Source organism: Ursus arctos, unplaced genomic scaffold (genome assembly GCF_023065955.2).
Source record: "Ursus arctos isolate Adak ecotype North America unplaced genomic scaffold, UrsArc2.0 scaffold_26, whole genome shotgun sequence".
Taxonomy (NCBI): Eukaryota; Metazoa; Chordata; class Mammalia; order Carnivora; family Ursidae; genus Ursus; species Ursus arctos.
The window spans coordinates 20,833,888-20,852,958 of NW_026622941.1; the positions used below are offsets into that span (position 1 = coordinate 20,833,888).

Consider the following 19,071-nt stretch of genomic DNA (forward strand, 5'->3'; position numbering starts at 1 on the left):
CTGTGGCTCCTGGGTGGCTCAGTCAGTTAAGTATCTACCATGAGCTCAGATCATGATCCCAGGGGGATCAAGCCCCATGTTGGGTTCCCTGCTCAGTGGGGAGTTTGCTTCTCCCTCTCCCTCTGCCCCTTCCCCTGCTCATGCTCTCTCTCTCTCTCTCACTCTCTCAAAATCTTTTAAAAAAATAAAAGTAAATTATCACTTCTTTTGGGAAGATGTCTCCATCCCAAGCTATGCATATCTTCTCACTTAACAGTGTGGGTTTCAGAGCCAGATAGCCTGTGCTTGAATCTTGACTCTACTATTTATTGCGTCTTTTGGCAGTGCAAATTCTCTACTCAGTCTCCTCAACTATAAAATAGGATTTAACTATATTTACCTCTACCGCATAGGGTTTCTGTAAAGACTTTTAAAAGGGTTAATACAAAAACATATTTATTAGGGACGCCTGGGAGGCTCAGTCAGTTAAGTGCCTGTCTTTGGCTCACGTCATGATCCCAGGGTCCTGGGATCAAGTTCCGCATCGGGCTCCTTGCTTAGCAGGGGCCTGCTTTTCCTACTGTCTGCAGCTCCACCTGCTTGTGTGCTCTCTCGCTCTCTATGACAAATAAATAGATAAAATATTTAAAATATATGTGTGTGTGTGTATATATATTTATATTACACTGCCTGGCATATAGTAACCATTCAGTAAACATTAGCAATTGTTATAGTGTGTGTGTACAAACACACACGCACAGCACATTTTACAAATTATTTACTTGTATAGCCACTGAAAATAAGCTCCATGATCATAGGAACTTAAGTGTGTTTTGTTCACTGCCTAAAACTGTGCCCTGGGATCTAGTGGGCATTCAGTAGTTGCTGAATGTGAACACCTACCTATCGAAGACAATGCAAGTGCCACAAGGATTACAGTAGCTGCACAACAGATGTTTGCTGACTGCAGGAGATGACGGATGGAAAGTGATTTCACACTACTGGCAGTACTACACTATGCAAAGGAGGCAAACAGGAGATTTAGGAATATTCCAGTTTATAAACTTTTTATTTAAAAAATAAAATTATAAACAAAATACAGAAAAATATTGACACCTGTGATAACAAGGAAATGACTTCTAATCTTTAGGGTAGATTGTTATCCTGAAAAAGCAAAATCATGAGTTTTATAAAGAAATTTTATTGTGCAAAGGAGGAATGTACTTTTTAAGGTTAATTTATAATAGGTATTTGGCATTGACAGAAAAAGTATTTCTATGTATACATTCAACACTTTGCAGCATATTTACATTCAAGTTACATTTCCAAATTCTATGCCAAATACAATCTAACTCACCATCAAAAATCCCTAAGATATAATTCTGTTTATTTGGTAGGAGTGCAGTATGATTCTATTAGAAATAATTTTATGCTCCTACTAGATCAATTATACTTTAACTACTTCAACAAAATTCACTGACCTTTGCTTTCCAGTTGAAGCCAAGCCTCTTCTAGACAAATTATAATACTAACAAAATTTGGCCAGTTATAAAATTACATAGTTTTTTTCTCCCTCCTTACAGACATTATTAAAACTTTCAATGGAAGGACACTGGCTCTAATAAATTACTTTTTCTTTTACAGTAGTTAGGACATAGTATGGATACAAATTGCAGAATTTTAGCTTCTTTTTAAAAGATGCCTGAAGCACTCTTCCTTCGGTTGTTACCGAATTCCAAATTCAGTCGTTCTCAAAATAAAACACGTTAGGAAACCCACATAGGGTTCTCAAAACTTTTCTCCATTTTCTCACACATTCCTCAAATCAGATTTTTTATTCATTGACAATCTATAAATTTCTCGCTTAGTTTCTCTCAATTACACTAGGACAGCTACTATAATTTCTTGATAACCTTACCATTTTGTTTCAAAGTATGATTTTATTAAAGTCAACATAAATTACAAATAACTTTCATCTCTGCTACAGTTCTCTGAGAAATCTATCTGAACTGAGTGAGGAGTCAAGATTGCATGGGGCCTGACTACGATTGGCAAACAAAACATCAAGGTTTGAAAATTCTCATGCCTCCAAGAGATTCCAGACAAATCAAATCTACTCATAATGTACCAATTCTTTCTTAATTATCTCAAATTAAGTTCACTGTTAGAAGTCCAGTAAGATAATCAGAGACAAAACAATGGAGACAGATGAATTTCATTTAGTTGAGCTCTTTCTTTCTGATTTACTTCAGGTCGTAACTTCTCCTCCAGTACACGATGGCTGGCAGTTGGCAGTAGGCTGCTGAGTTGACACCACTTCTAATTCGGATTCACGAACAAAAACCACTGCATCACCACTTACATTTATAAGACACTGTGCCTATACAAACAACAGGAAATGTTCGATCACCAACTCAACAATCTGCTCATAATTTTCTGTTATTTTGGGGGCAGTGCTACACAGCTGAAAAAGCACAGGCTTTTAAGTCACTTGGAAAAGATAGACAATCCAACAGAAAAATGAACAAAGGGAAAAAAAAAAGATGGCAACTCACAAGGAAACCCAAAAAAACCCCATTGATATAAATAAATTTTTTAAAGGAAATTTTAACAATTCTAAGTGAGCTATTATATGAACAACACTGATAAAAGAAATTAATTCTAAAATTAATCCTAAGCAACAATTCTTTGCCCCCACTAACAGAACTATTTATTAGGAATAATAATTGGGACACACTCTTCACCACTATGGCAATTAGAACTGGACAGATCATAGTCCAAACAAAAGGGTGTCTTTCACAGTAACTTAGGAGCAAAACTTCCAGAGGTATTTAAGAATACCCAGGATGTGAAAACAGCATCTGATCTATATATGACCATGGTTATTAATATATTTGTTAAAACATGTTTTAAGCATCTAGAATCAAAAAGTTCTGAAGAGCAATTCTCTTTGGTGGGGGATGGGGAGAGGGTGGGAGATGGGAAAGCCGTGGGGGAAATCCTTAGGTTCCCCCAAAAGAGGTTTTTAACTACTTCTCACCTGGTTTTTATTTGGATTCTCCATGAAGACACACTGCTTCATTATGTAGGAGACAACAGCATTCCCTCCTAATGCAGCAACATGAGCTCTCACCATTGCAAACACTTCAGCAATAAAAGCATGGAGAAAACCACTGACTCCTCCTTCCTAGAAAATAATATGCAAGAAAATCAAACTATATACATGAATGTATATAAAATGCCAAATAATATATATTAAAACATCATATGATCTTAACATAATGGATGATGATTTTAATTTCCCTCATAACAGGGATTTGTTGCATGAATGAACAAACAAACCTTTACTGAACACATGTCTGTGATGGGGATTAATATCCTTACTTTACAGATGATGAAACTAAAGTCCGAGAATGCGTCATATGCCCATGACTATGACCATATAGCTAGGAGAAAATGGCAGAGCAAGAATTCAAACTTTCTCCGACTTCAACTTCTCTATCAAACCATTCCTATCACTCACAGAAATTGATGGTAAATATAGACAATAAAACTTCTCTCCATATCTCCCATTCCGAAGCATGTTCCAGGTACACTTGCCTTTTTATCAGTTTCTCAAACCTATCAAGCATTTTCCTGCCTCAGGTTCATTGTACATGCTGTTCCTGAAGGCGCCTCACCCAATTTTCCACAAGGATAACTCTTACTCAGTTCCTCAGGTCCCTGTTAATATGTAACTTCCTCGGAGAAACCTTCCCTAACTATCAGATCTACATTAAGTATAGCCTCTGTTGTATTTCCTTATGTTACTTACCATCACTAGTAATTATACATTAGTTACATGATTAGCTCACCAGGCTCCATTCCGCTAGACTGTAAATTCCATCAGGTCAGAGACTGCCATCTGTTTTGCTCATAACTATATGCTAGCACCTAGCTCAACAAGTGCACACACTGAGCATTCCATACATATTTGTTAGGGAATGAAATCCAGTACTTTAGGGAATGAAATCCAGTAGTTCAGGGAATGTTTTCAGTGTTCAAAAATAAAACAGAAACCAAAGTCTAGCTGAGAGCCTAAAATGCTTTAGAACCTAAGCTTTCCATGAATTCTACTGGAGGTTATTTACAGTCTAGGAAGAAATTTCCAACTTTAAATTGGAAGTTAAGGGCAAAATTTAATGCACTGTTAGAAAAAACATTTGAACAGATCACACCTTACTGAAAAGCCAGAGGATCCTATATACAGATCCTACATATATAGATAGCTCTCTTTGTAATTAAGGAATTGAGGTATTTTAGCCTACCTCCAAACTCAGTCATAGCTCAGTATGTTCAGTACATTTTTTTTCTTTTACTTGTATCTGTTTTTCTCCTGCCTTTCATTATTTATTTATTTATTTAAAGATTTTATTTATTTATTTGACAGAGATAGAGACAGCCAGCGAGAGAGGGAACACAAGCAGGGGGAGTGGGAGAGGAAGAAGCAGGCTCCCAGCGGAGGAGCCTGATGCGGGGCTCGATCCCAGAACGTCGGGATCACACCCGGAGCCAAAGGCAGATGCTTAACAACTGAGCCACCCAGGCGCCTCTCCTCCTGCCTTTTAAATCTCAAAATTCTGATGGCAGAGTAACAAAGACTGCAGAGGGGTAATTCTTAAAAGATTACATAATTGAAAGCAAGTAACTTATCAAGCAATGAATAAATTTGGGATATTATGCCATCCAGTTAATATTACAAATCTCTGTTGAAGGGAAATCTACTATGAAGCAACATTTTGGGGTATGGCTGCTTAAGCCGTAGAGAAAACACTTAGGAAATAAAATTTTATGGACTAAAATAATGCAATATCCATGTACATATTAAGAGCAACTGGAAAGTTAATTCACCAATCTATACCAGCTTTTCACACCCAACTTTCTTTGTCAAATTTAAATGGGCTTAAAAGTGTCACCTATTTTAATTCTATATTAAAAAGGATTTTGAGAATATATTAAGATAGTGTCTTTTCCACCTCAACACAATCAGAATATGATTTAAAAACTAATTTATCATAAAGGAAACATCTACCTAATCAATCTGTCAGAAGTCATTCCCTCACTTACACAAAAATACCTATGTCTACTCTGCCAGCCATTGTGCCAGGTACAGGATGGTTAGCATGATATTAGAAAACGGTATGAGGGCTGGGGTGCCTGGGTGGCTCAGGGGGTTAAGTGTCCAACTCTTGATCTCAGCTCAGGTCTCGATCTCAGGATCATGAGTTTAAGCCCCGTGTTGGGCTCCATGCCCAGCATGGAGCCTACTTTAAAAAAAAAATAAATAGTATGAGGGCAATTATTTCTAAGGAAGTGTGGAAACATTGATGGTGAGACAGTGGGAAAACAAGCATAGTTAAGTCATCTCTAAAATGCACACCCTTGAAAAACATACAAACTACTTAAGAGTTTACTGGGTTTCATATAAAAAATTTCCCTATTCATAATATTAATTTGCTCTAGCCTTATTTCATAATGAAAGACACAATGTAAATACAATTTTCTTCTTGAATTTAAATTTCTGTGTAATTAAAGATATAATAGGCTGTGATTCTTAAATTTGACCACATCAAAACACTGTAACTACTGTTACCCAGTGTGAGGTAAGAATTTGAATAAATGGTATTCTCATGTACTTTTGGAGAGGTGGGAATAAAATGGGCCGCATTCTTTTTCAGGGGGCAGAAAAAATGATAAACTATCCCCATAGACATCTACTTATAATATAGTCCCCTATGATTTCTAACTGTAAATCCTTAAAAACTGTTATTTAAATATATCTCAGACAAATAACTACTTGAGAAAAGTAAGCTTTTCTTTCAGGCTGTTTTAAATCTCTAATCAAACATGGATCAATTTACTTGTTTTATTTATCATATGAGAAGGATCTGGGATTTCTAATAATAAATGAAATTAAATCCAACATAACTCTTGTGATAATACTAGGTGCTATATGAAATTTGGTAAGTTTAATCTAGAATCAATCCATACAGAAAAAAAACAAAAACAAAAAAGGTGTGTGTATGTGCACACGTTTGAGTACTTTGGCAAAAAATAACAATCTGAAATTTGTTCGGTTTTGTTACTAATGTCATCAATCAGAAAATTCATAAAAACAGTGTTATAAAATTACCTCACGAAGAGAAGTGGTTTCCCGAATAAAAAACATGTTAATTATCCCAAGATATTTAGTTATTTTTGCTCCAGGAATGAAAGAAAGAGGTGTCATCTTAACAACCCCAACTGTAGAACTTGCACAAGGTGGAGTTGCACGGTTCCGGAAATTTCCTTCACCCATAGGACTTGCTTTTTCAACCGTCACAGCTAAATTTGGAGAAAGAAGAAAAAACATCAAGATCAGGTGTTGGTAACTCAATTATTCCCTATGGTTTCCAAATAAGTGGTGACAACATTCAGCTGTCTGTGAGGCTAAGCCATGTCATGAAAGTAAAGAAATTATCATGCACTGCATGCAATTAAAAAGAGAAAGAAAAACTTAAGAGGAAATGCTGGAATGGAATTCTTTTGGAAGAAAAATGGCATTCCTGCAAAAGAAAATGTTGATGCGGTGTAGCTACACATACAATGATCGTTATAAAGTGAAGAAAAAGAAAAAGCAGTAGAGCATTAAAAATTATCTGCTGTAGGAACAAATTATTTCAAAGAGAGTGTGAAAGTTGTTATATTTCCCAGTGCAGTTTTTTCCATCTTTTTCAGACGACTTCATCATTGTCAACTTGTAGATAAACCTTATGTTAACTAGTTGTGACAGGTTTCTTTTCTGAACCTTTTTGATCAAACTCATAATTTTAAAAACTTAACAAATGACCTTGGCTGTCTAAAAGCTGATTGTTTATAAAGGAACATAAATAATAGCTACCACTTAACAAGTAACTACCATAAGCCAAACATATATATAATCCTTACAACAACCCAGCAACATAGGTATTATTATCCCCATTTTACACAGGAGGAAACTGAGGCTCAGAGAAGTTAAATAACTTGTCCAAGGTCACACAGCTATTAAAATGACACTTCTAGGATCCCAAACCAGATCTGGCTGGTTCCACATCCTGTGATCTTTCCTCTAAAACATCGTTTCCTCCTTTTTAATGTAAATTCTTTCACTCAAATACATTTACCTCAAAGTCTACCAAAACACATGGCGTATAAAGAACACGTAAGTAATGATGCTGATTCTAGCAGTGAGATAAGAGTTAACTACTTTCTATTCAGAAATACCTCATTCTTTTAGCCCTCTGGATATCACTCTTAGTAAAGTAACAGATGCCATCTACTACATAGTAGCTTGGGTCCTGGAAGAGTATCTCTTCAATAAGAGAGCTCATAATTTCCTTCAATTAGAAGGATAAAATATCTATTTATACGCTTTTAAGAATACCTTCACAAAAAGTAAAATTTTAAAAACACAATTATACCGTTAAAATGAACAAATCTAAAGGCCCTTCAATAACTTTTGCTAAGTGACCATTAGAGTCTGCAGCTTTCACACTCCAACACATGATTGATTGGCAATGTTATTACTGGGTAGTAAGGGCTAGCCTTCACCACTGGGAAATCAGGGATATGCTTCTCAGATCATAATGTGGTAGAAACATCCGCCTACTTGTCTTAATTGATCCGCGCCTTATGGTCTGAGCTTTCAGTTTAATGAGCTCTATCCAGCTGCTGCATCTGTCTGCAAAGGAACTGTAATCAACTGACGTTGCTGAAAACACAGACAGAAAACAAAAGAAAAAACAAAGAAAAAATATGGATGACGTCTCTTACTCGTCATAACACTCCTTCCGATGACGTAATTTAACTGTAACTTAGAAAAAGAATGGTCCTTTTCAAATCAAATATGAGAGAGAGCAAAGAGTCAAGCTTTAGACACTGATTTGTCCAAAACCAAGTTCTCAGTTGGCTGGCTGAGCGTTTTTGGTGATGTCACAGTTGTGTGGTCGCTTAGGGGAAATGGAAGCAAGGTCTAACAGAAATATCAGTGAAAGGACCATATACTGCTTTTTAACTAACTTTATTTCTCATTCTTTTTACTTTACAGTGTTTTAACTATCTATATTTTAGGACTTTAATTCACAATTCAAACTTGTAAATAGTTCCCTTCCCTATTTTGATCCTAAAATCAAAAAAATGAGAATCAAAAGCTGAAGAATACATTTTTAAAAATCACTAGTTGACTAATCTTTTATTAAGACACATTCTTTCTACCATCAGTAACAGGAAAGCCAAAGGATCACTTTGGTCAATATTCTGTTTTCACATCTGATTTTGGCAACAAAGCTTCTGATGCCATTTGAGTGGAAAGGCAGGTGGGAGTCTAACAAGTTCTCCTTTTTAAAAAAAAAAAAACAGCTTTTAGTACTACTGAGCTAAAAAATAATGTTAAAGAGCTAAGATCTTATTTTTAGAAACAGGGAAACTATTAAAATGCTAAAAATGTAAATATTAGTTTAATTAATATTTTAAAAGACACATTCTAACTACAATAAAGCCACGTTTTGGTGTCTATTCCACTGTCCAGTGCATTTCTCCAATGTCTGTATGTTTATGCACCACCACACTAGAATTTCGCACCTTTGGTGACTATTTGCTTAATTAGACAAACTCACCTCTCTGTGCAGCTGGTATACCTGAGTTAGAACTTGCACTCTCCAGGTGTTCTAATAAGACAATATGAACAACATTAGCTTGAATGCTAAGTACAAGCCAGTATCTCTTCTTTGCTGTTTGTCAATACCTCTATAAGCCAGATGAATACGAGGATATCTTTATGGCTTCATTATAAAAGCAAACCAAATAGAAGTATTTAGGTTTAAATGCAGTTTCTATTGATAAATGAAAACTAGCTCAGTTAATCAATACCATGCCAAGGAAGACTACTTGTTACTGTAACACAAGGAGAGTTTCAGAAACATTATAGACATGAGAAAATATAAACATAGTAACAAATGTTAGTAGGATGAAAGCAGGGTGAGAAAACAGCAGAGAAAAGCATCAGTGTACTAGGAAGAAAATCTGAAATGAAACATGGAAGGGAAATGTTTGTGTGGGGGGTGGGGGGAAGAGCCAGTAAGATTAAAAAATTACAGACCAGGAAATGACCTATGTCTCACAGATAAACACCACCTGCTTGCTTACTAGCCATAACCCTCTCCCTCGCCAACCCCCCTTCATTCAAGGACTACCCTATCAACAGCTCCCTCTGGTGGCATCCAGACGTCATAGAACTAAAAAGTGACTGCTCTCCGCAGATAGAGCTAGATCCCAAACTGGAATCACTCCCTTTTCAGTAATCTTATAAAAGGAGCATCCAGAGTTTTCCTTAGTATTTTGTATTTTTATTATTGCTATTTAAAGTAGTATACAAATTTAAACAACCCTATTAAAAAAACTTCATAATCTATTTCTAAAGTTCAGACTCTACCTACATTAGCATATTGGAATTTTTGTTTCAAGGAATTTTATAACTGAAAGAATAGCGTTGCCAAGTTAGAAATAACTCATAAAAAACACTGAGAATAATTTCAGCCATCCAGTTTTTTGAAAAATTTATAAATTAAGTAAATACATTTTTTTAAAAAGATTTTATTTATTTATTTAACAGAGACAGCCAGTGAGAGAGGGAACACAAGCAGGGGGAGTGGGAGAGGAAGAAGCAGACTCATAGTGGAGGAGCCTGATGTGGGGCTCGATCCCATGACGCCGGGATCACGCCCTGAGCCGAAGGCAGGCGCTTAACCGCTGTGCCACCCAGGCGCCCCAGTAAATATATATTTTTATCTCTGCTTAATATGTTAATCTTTTGGTAATCTTAAATTAATAAAAGTTATACCTTTTAAAAATAAGATTTGTACAGGTTTCTGCTAATTGGGAGCAATGGGAGTATCTCTCATACTCCTTCCTCTTCCCATTTTTATAAAGCAAGTAACCACGAGCTAATACTGGAAAGTGTATAGTGACTGACATTCCTCTTGTAATACAGAGCCATTGAATAAAAGGGATCACTAGGTACGGTCCATAAAATGACTGTGAGGGTACCATGCTGTGGATGTGCCCTGGTCATCATGCCCTCAGACTGAAGATCTAGGCAAGAAAACATCCTCCCTGATCCAGGATCCTGAGGAGCTTTGGAAGCCCAGAAGGAGATGGAACCGACAGGAAGGAGACCAAAACAGAACTCACATTCAGAAGCTTACCCCATCTCTAGGGACAGCTAGTTCAGCACTGAAAAAGGATATAGTGCAGAAGCTGGGACAGCAAATGCCTACCCCAAGCTTACATATGCTGGGAGAGGCCCAGGGCTCAGCTATGTCCTGTGCAGCACAGATTTGGGGAGTACAGACTTACAGAAAATATAACCAGCATTAAGAATTCTGTGCAAGTTTTTAAAATGAGGGAACAGGAGGCAAAAGCTAAAAAAAAAAAGGTGAAAGTTACTAAAATGAAATTATCTTCTATATTTCAGTATTATCTGGGTAATATGAAACTCCCCAGTAGCAACTGTATATAATTTAATGACAAATGTCCACAAATAGAGTTTAAACATGTAGAAAGTACCTGTTCTCATCTCTAAATACCAAGTGAAAAAATAATAATAAAGGTACACAATGATCTGTAAAATACTTGGTTAAAAAAATTTAAAAAAAAGAATATCTTTGCAAAGCAGACAATAAAGCTGGTTAAGGGTAGTTGCCTCTTGGAAGGAGAAATGAATGGAGAAGGAAGCTTGATTTCGGACTATATGATTTTTTGGTAAGAGTTGAATTTTTCACCATGTACATTAATTACTTTTCCCAAAAAATTTTACAAATGTAAAGGTGGAGAAGGGGCAGGGGGAAGCAAGGGAAAAATGTCTTTTTCCCTGCCTCAACATATGAATGTATTTGAATTAAAATCTGGAAAAAAAGTTTTTAAATTGTAGATATTAAGGGAGAAGTTAAAATAAAACAGACAATTTTTTATCTCACTTAAGGAGAGCAGGTTCATCCAACATGTTTGCTAGGATCTTAATTTTTCTCTCAGAGAAAAGGCCCAAGATGAGATGGTCCTGGGAACAGATGAACGTCGGCACCTCAAACGTCTGAACACCTCAGGTATCTAATGACCTCAGATTCTCAGTCACTCTGCTCTTCCAATTAGTTTGGCTTCCAAGAAAATAGGCTTCTCAAAAGAGAAGGTACTACAGGTATTAGCTGTCTGGCTCATCGGTAAACTAGTAATTATGGTGAAAAAGAAATAAACCCATATGCAATCTCTAACTCAATACTTTAAAAAAAAGACAACATATTTCATATTCAGGATTAGAAATCTTATTAAAATCTGTTGGGCTTTGTTGAGGAGCTAATGCCCATTGTCAGCCACATCTATGTAGAGGAGTTTGAGACAAACACTTCTTATATTCGGCTCCCCCCATTCTTGCTGCAGAAACAAAGTCTCAATCTAGCCACACAGCAGCCCACTTCTCTTACAATTTCCTTCCCATTGGATATAAGAAAATTATTATTTTACTTCATTAAAAAGTCACCAGTAAGTGATAACCCTATTATCCACAAATGAGCAACCCTAGAAAGTCAGCAAGGCAAACAGAATGTAAGATTTTATTATTCTCTTAGTACACGCTAACAATATTTAACAAGCCCTATCAGTGGGGAGGGGGACTAACCTAAGTTAAAAGCAGTTGAGTGGAAATGAACATACTGATGACCAACAGAAAACAATGTGGAAAGGATTCTTCCTCAATTATACATGCTCCAGTGCTTCTGAAGTTTGAGACTTCTCCATTCTCCTAAATAGTCATAACCAATGACAAAGCTACCAGCTGGCTCTGATAAAGCTCTACACTGATCACTAACTCTTCTGACAACTTGTTCACGTTTATCATTAGAATTTACAGATCATCTTTGCTCCGAATAATTAAAAAATATCTGATATAATCTTCTCTGAGCATCTTAAGAAAATTACTAAAACTAAAAAAAGTTCCTGAAATTTCTGAAGATTCTCTGGCAGATTAAAATATATGCAATCTGGGGTGCTTGGCTGGCTCAGTGGCTAGAGCATACAACTCTTTTCTTTTTTTTTTTTTAAAGATTTTATTTATTCGACAGAGATAGAGACAGCCAGCGAGAGAGGGAACACAAGCAGGGGGAGTGGGAGAGGAAGAAGCAGGCTCATAGCGGAGGAGCCTGATGTGGGGCTCGATCCCAGAACGCCAGGATCACGCCCTGAGCCGAAGGCAGACGCTTAACCGCTGTGCCACCCAGGCGCCCCTAGAGCATACAACTCTTAATATCGGGGTTGTGAGCTCAAGCCCCACGATACGCACGGAGCCTACTTAAGAGAAAATATATGCAATCTGAAGTCTTTAAAAATGTATGCTTTATTTAGCTACTTAAACATTCTTGGCGGGGGGCACTTGGGTGGGGGTGGCTTGGTCGGTTAAGCACCTGCCTTCTGCTTGGGTTGTGATCTCAGGGGTCCTGGGATCCAGCCCCGAGCCGGGCTTTCTGCTCAGGGGGGAGTCTGCTTCTCTCTCCCTCTGCCCCCTGCTCTTCTCTCTCCCTCTGTCCCCTGCTCGTGCTCCCTCTCGCTTTTTCTATCTCAAATAAAATCTTTAAAAAAAAAATAAAGTAAAATAAAATGTTTTTAATAAAAAATAAACAGGGGTGCCTGGGTGGCTCAGTGGGTTAATCATCTGCCTTCGGCTTAGGTCTTGATCCCGGGGTACTGGGATCAAGCCCCATGTCTGGCTCCCTACTCACTGGGGAGTCTGCTTCTCCCTCTGCCCCTCCCCCCATTCACGCTCTCTCTTTAATAAATAAAATCTTTAAAAAAATAAACATTCTTGGGTTTTTTATTTTAAACTTTCTAAAAGGATTTTATTTATTTATTTGAGAGAGAGTGAGCGCGCATGGGGGGAAAGGGGGAGGGAGAGGGAAAGAATCTCAAGCAGACTCCTCACTGAGCGTGGAGCCCAATATGGGGCTCAATCCCAGGACCCTGAGATCATGACCTGAGCCAAAACCAAGAGTCAGATGCTTAACCGACTGAGGCACCCAGGTCCCTAAACATTCTCTAAGTTATTATGATCAAAATTTGGTTTTATGTCTCTTTCGGCATTTCCGTCAATCTATAATGCACTGATTAGCTATGTCCTGTAACTAAAAAATCTGGCTTAATGACGGAGCTAAACAAATTATGTATATAAACACTCTGCATAAACCTTGCCCATAATGGTATTCAAATATTGGTGGATGATAATGAAATTGCCATATTATAGCAAAAAATTACTAAAGCATAGAGAAAAATATAAATAGCTTCAATTTGGATAGTTCACTAAAGGAAAATACTCAACTACTATCACAATACATACATCAGATGACAAACACAATTAGATTCTCTATTTGGGTCATTAAAGCTTCCAATTAAAGGTGTACAAAAGCCTAAACCACTTTCCTTCAATCCCCATCTTCTGTTTTCCTACCTCTGTTTCCAGGGATCCACTTCTCCCCTCCCTCCCACCCTTCAGATCTCTTCCAAATAACACCTATTTTCATTAGTAACCCAATTCAACTTTCTTTGCTTCTTCCTCAGACTCTGGATTTCACTGAACTCAAGCTGCCTTGAAGAAGTGAAGATTCCTTATCCCTACTTCTCCATCGATTCTCTCTTTCCTTCCTTCCTTCCCATGTCTGGGATAAGTTTCTCATACATTTTCTAGTGTTTACTTTCTACTTTCCCTTCAATCTCCTTCCCCTCAGCATCTCTCTCCTTTCAGGACTTCCCACTAACTGCTGGGGCCATCAATAACATGGAGAACTTCAGCATTTTTTATTTTTGCTACCATTTGGTCATAATGATAAAATACATTTTAAAAAGAGAGAGAAAGCAGACATGCAATGAGTTGTTAATACACAAAGATTTTCAGTTAGTGCAAAGAACTGTATAATAGTTGTAGGAATTTAGAACCACTCATTGGCAGGATAAAATAAAAGTTAACTTTTGTAGTTTTTATAGGTTTGTATTTCTAATCACTAGTTTTAAAAAAATGTAAGGCAAGTCATTAAATTTAAAAAATTAAACTACCTTTTAGAATCAAATTTGGCTTAACAAAAAATAACCCTTTTAGCCTCAATAAAAATAAAGATAAAAAAACTTCAAATGTGAATACCTAATTACGGAGTACAGTGTATTGAGGGTTTTATTTTTATACTGAAATCCAGAATTTTACCTATGCTTGTCATGTTAATTGGTAGCTGCTTAATGAAAAGAGTACTCCTGCCAGCCTATAGCTTATGCCATTGAACAAGAGGCTATCACCCCAGCATAAGGCAAAATGAAAGCAGGAACAAGGTAGGTATAAAAAACTTTTCTTCCATACAGTTTTGTTCAACAGTATATAAAAACTGAACTGTCTTATTAATTGCATCTTTTTAAAGGCTTAAACTCTCAGAATTTTAATGAAAACTATTATCCTATTATAGATTAAACTTATAAAGTACTTGAGATATATTTATAGTGGCACATGATTCACACATATTTATGTAAGATCTTAAGTCCCACAGTATGGTATCTAAGATATTGAGATTTAGGTCTTTAGACTGTATCAAAAATAATAAGCTAGCCATTTATAAAAACTACATGAATAAAAGTTTTGAGATCAACTACAGTCTGTACAACAAATCTTATTTTTTATTTTTCACCCAGATTACTGTCACTCAGATTCTCCATTTTTACTGTATTTGTTCTATCCCTTTATAACATTTTTAAAGTCGCTTAAAACCATTTCAGAGTAAAGGAGTAAATATTCAGAAAACTAAAGTATAGATATTGATGAGGAAAAAACATCATGGAGTGGTATAAAATGTTATACCACTCTTTTTCTCATAATACAGCCTCATATAAGTAATTTACATCGATGCCAATCATCTATGTTCCTCATAGTAGTCATCAAGAATTCTGATGACCTTCACATGATTAATTTCCTGGAAGAAATTACTCAGGCTCAGCACCTTTTAATATTTCAAATCAAAAAAATCAAATATTTAGAGCAAGGTAACCGAATCAACTGTAAATTTGAGACATACATCAAACCATTTTATTACCTTGAGAAACAAAACTTAAATATAACAAAAGATGAAAGGAAAAAATTGAACATGGATGGACAATTCAGGCCCAGGCTTACTCTACACAGTGAATTAGGATACATGTAATCGAAACATCTTTTCTTCACATAATATTCACTCATTTTCAGTAACATAAAAAGATAATTATCAGAAAGGTTTATCTACAAGTTAAAAGATGGAAGTATTAATAAATATACTGTGCATAGCTCTTGAAACTACTCTGTCAACATAAAAGAAAAAATTTTAATAAATCACCATATTTGAAATAAGAACATGAAAAATAAATTATGATTCAAAGTTTTCAGAATTAAAAAAAAAAGGAAAAAAGCTCAGTTTAGCTAACTGACCTAACAAAACTATAAAACTATATATTTATTTACTTATTAATATTAGTAGTTAACTTTCAAGCCTCTTGTGGTTGCATATAAGAAAGTAGAGAAATTTTTTGAGCACTTATTCCTAGCACTCTTACCTTCCTCTCTTGCCTGTTACTTCTAAATTGCTAAGCTTAACTTCTGCCACGTATTTCTAATTCTCTATTTAAAACCTTTCACATTACAGTGCTCAATTACTGCATTCATGTATTACACTCCATTACATTTTCCAGACCTTTTCAAAACCCGTCCTATCCGCAAATCCTCCAAAATACTTTGTGATAACTTTTTCAAGTATATTTAGTATAGCCCATGTCCTCCTGAAAAGACTTGAGAAAGTAAAGACAGTAAATAAGCATGCAATATAAACTACAATTTACACAACTATTTATAAAAAGGTACAGGTAAACTATTTAGTGTTTACTGACGATTTTAAAATGTAATATTCAAGGAAAAGCACACGGGTTTTGCAGTTAAGTACTTAGTATAACAAGTTTTATATATATATTAGTATTAGATGTAATGCTATTGAACAGTATGAAAATGATGATGATGGCAGCGTGATCTGATTCAGTGGTTTTCAAACTTTTTGTGAGACTCACTTACAACAAAATCATGTATAGAAAGTCAATAAATAAAAGCATACTGAATCAAAGCTCCTCTAGTTCACAGGTAGGGGGTCCAGAAACCTATCCCCTCACTCTTCCACTCTCCCCTCAGCTCCCTTCCCACCCTGTCTTTTAGAAGGCCATGAGGGACCTCTGAAGAAACTCCATGGTTTGGAGAAGCAGAGTTTAAAAGTTACTGGTTTAACAGATTTGAAGCTATTTAGAAATTTTTAATGTAACTTAAACACTAGCTTTTGATTTTGATTAATTGGCTTTTGATTTGTTTTTAATAATAGAAACATGTTAATTATTGAAGAACCATAAACCACAGAAACACAAGGAATCAGAGAATTTTAAAGGGTAGAGAGAATCTTAACCTTTTCACATTTTACAGATGAGGAACTGAGGCCTAATGGGTAATTAGAGGTTAATCGGCCCAAGTTCTCACACCAGCAGTAGCGGAACTGAGAAGAGATATAGAAGTCAGCTACTTGATTACTCTATGGCCCCTCTTTACACTACAAAATAAATTGCAATATTTTAAGTACTGTTCAGATAGGACTTATTCTACTCAAATTCTTCTTTTGTTGTTCTTCAGTTCAGAGTATCATTTGTACAAAATAGACTAATGACCCCACTAAGCACTAATTCTAATTACCTCTGAAAACATTTTGAAAGCTAATGCAGAAACTGCAAGGTATCAATATAGATATGACAAATTTACAGAATTTAAATCCAATCTTCTGCAGAAATCAGTAATGATTAACAAGGTAAAACTGAACTATTAGGGACCTGATCTCCATAAATATATATACCTATAGATTAGCAATTGATCAAATCTTTTTTGTTGTTGTTGAGTAGATTTTTGGTTTTGGTTTCCCCACCACATCCCACCCCTTCATTGCAGGGTAAGGATAAACGAAATGATACCTAAAAGTGATTTGGAATTAACCCTGTGTTAAATACAAGTTTCTGATTGAAGTAGGTGTTTTTTAAAAAAATTCTGTCTAGTCAGTTCTTTTTTTTTTTTTTTTTAAAGATTTTATTTATTTATGTGACAGAGAGACAGCCAGTGAGAGAGGAAACACAGCAGGGGGAGTGGGAGAGGAAGAAACAGGCTCCCAGCGGAGGAGCCCGATGTGGGACTCGATCCCGGAACGCCAGGATCATGCCCTGAGCTGAAGGCAGACGCTTAACGACTGTGCTACCCAGGCGCCCCTGTCTAGTCAGTTCTAAGGAAGATTCTTCACAGTTCTTTTTGTTCTGGAAGCTATATTTAATTTATAAATCTGAACTCAAATTATCTTTGGACTTGATTTTTTCCTCTCTGTTCTTTCAAGGAGTTCGACTACGCTAAAATTCTCTATGGAGTTCTAAATTAGAATTTTAATTTAGATAAAAAAAGAAAGAGGACCACAATTACCATGTTAGAAAGTTCAGCATCTGAAAGTAGCTTATCTTTTCACCGTCAAAATATGAGACAAGATTTACATACATAAACAGGCCCTGCACTGATTTAGTGAGGACTATTGACTTATATGCAATGTGAATATAAAACTATTCTGTATCATAACTAATTTGGTATCAGATAAACTGAGAAGTACAAATCACAAAAAATTTCCCTTATATTATAAAACACAAAAATTAGAGAAGTCAATTTGGTTTGAAATAAAAAATGCATCATTTCTCAGAATAAAAAAAGTATGAAAAAGCACAAACTACATGTATTATACACGTAATGCTACGAAATAAGGTATAGTACTTCTGAAAATTCTTATAATGAAAATTGCCCTGAAATCAGAAGAGAAATAGAAAATACCATCTCCCATTTTTCTCCAAAGACTGTACAGATCTAAGTAGGTTTATTGCTATTAAGTTAACAGACTATCACTTTGCATTTGAAAATATGGCAGTATCTTTTAAGTACGTAACAATGTTCCTCAGTAATAACCAAGACACTCAAAAGACAGCTCATCCCTTTCTCACTTGTACTACCCCCAACCCAAACCTCTCTCCACATTTCTTCGGAAGAAAATCAGTATTTTGTTGTCTATAAAAATCTAAAATTTTTTGTAAAATTTCGATTGTGGCTGGAAAAAACCTTACCAGATATAAATATCATGTGTGAATAGTTACTTTGGGAAATCCAGATCTCTGAAAATAAAACTTTAATACATTTGAAGTATAAGAATGAAACAACACATAAAACATTACCTTAATAATTTATGATGAGATTACTTGAGAAATTAAAATAAGAGGAATATTACTCTCTCCCCTGTATGAATATGAAGAAACAGACAATGAGGGAATGAAGAATAAATCTTCATCTCAAGATTAAGTAAGACTGCCTACAATGAAGAAGTAAAAGGAACTAGAAACTAGGATTTGTGTTTGCATTTCCCTCACTTAACCAACCTTTGGCCGGTGGAAAAGGATGAGAAGGAAGTGAATCTGAACAGAGCTCCAGTGGAAACTGCAGAAGTTCTTCGTTATCTGTAGAGGCTTGAGAAGCAAGAAAAACACTAGTTATTTAGTAATGATCTAGTATTAATTTTTTTAATTAAGAATCTGGGATAAAATATATATTTCCCCCAATCCAATTTATTCTGGTTATTTTCTTCTTGGTTTCTCCCATGGAGATCCTTCCTTCACCTGCACGATGTTGAGAGATGCTATCTTCCCTGCTAGGACTATTGTGAGTCTTTGAAAAAATACTAAGTATAAATCTCTTATCACAATGCCTTCTAAATAAAAACTCAACAGCAACTATTATTATCCTATTCTTTGTACCATACTGGTTCTATGATACTTAAATGAGCTATTTCTATGATAAATATCTGAACACAATTGTTTAATACATCTCTATTTGACATTAATTCAATGCTTTACATGTAGAATGTAATCAACTATAAAAATTTTAGACTA

General features: G+C 35.7%; 1 protein-coding gene across 18 annotated transcripts in view; it reads right to left on the reverse strand.

Moving 5' to 3' along the window:
• Positions 1–1,029: 1,029 nt before the first annotated feature.
• C2CD5 (C2 calcium dependent domain containing 5) overlaps positions 1,030–19,071 on the reverse strand; it is a 93,916-nt gene continuing 75,874 nt past the window's right edge. For 6 of the 18 annotated variants that reach the window (XM_057318788.1, XM_026502284.4, XM_048216574.2 and 3 more), the window contains 4 exons: positions 18,562–18,648; positions 6,152–6,342; positions 3,020–3,166; positions 1,030–2,359 (listed from right to left, as the gene is read on the reverse strand). In XM_057318788.1, the coding sequence (XP_057174771.1) occupies positions 2,228–2,359; positions 3,020–3,166; positions 6,152–6,342; positions 18,562–18,648 (557 nt within the window). In that variant the 3' untranslated portion in view covers positions 1,030–2,227. Of the gene's footprint in view, positions 2,360–3,019; positions 3,167–6,151; positions 6,343–7,645; positions 7,748–8,651; positions 8,703–18,561; positions 18,649–19,071 lie in introns of all 18 variants that reach the window. The other 12 variants (XM_057318786.1, XM_026502280.4, XM_044385185.3 and 9 more) reach the window with 3 other exon arrangements.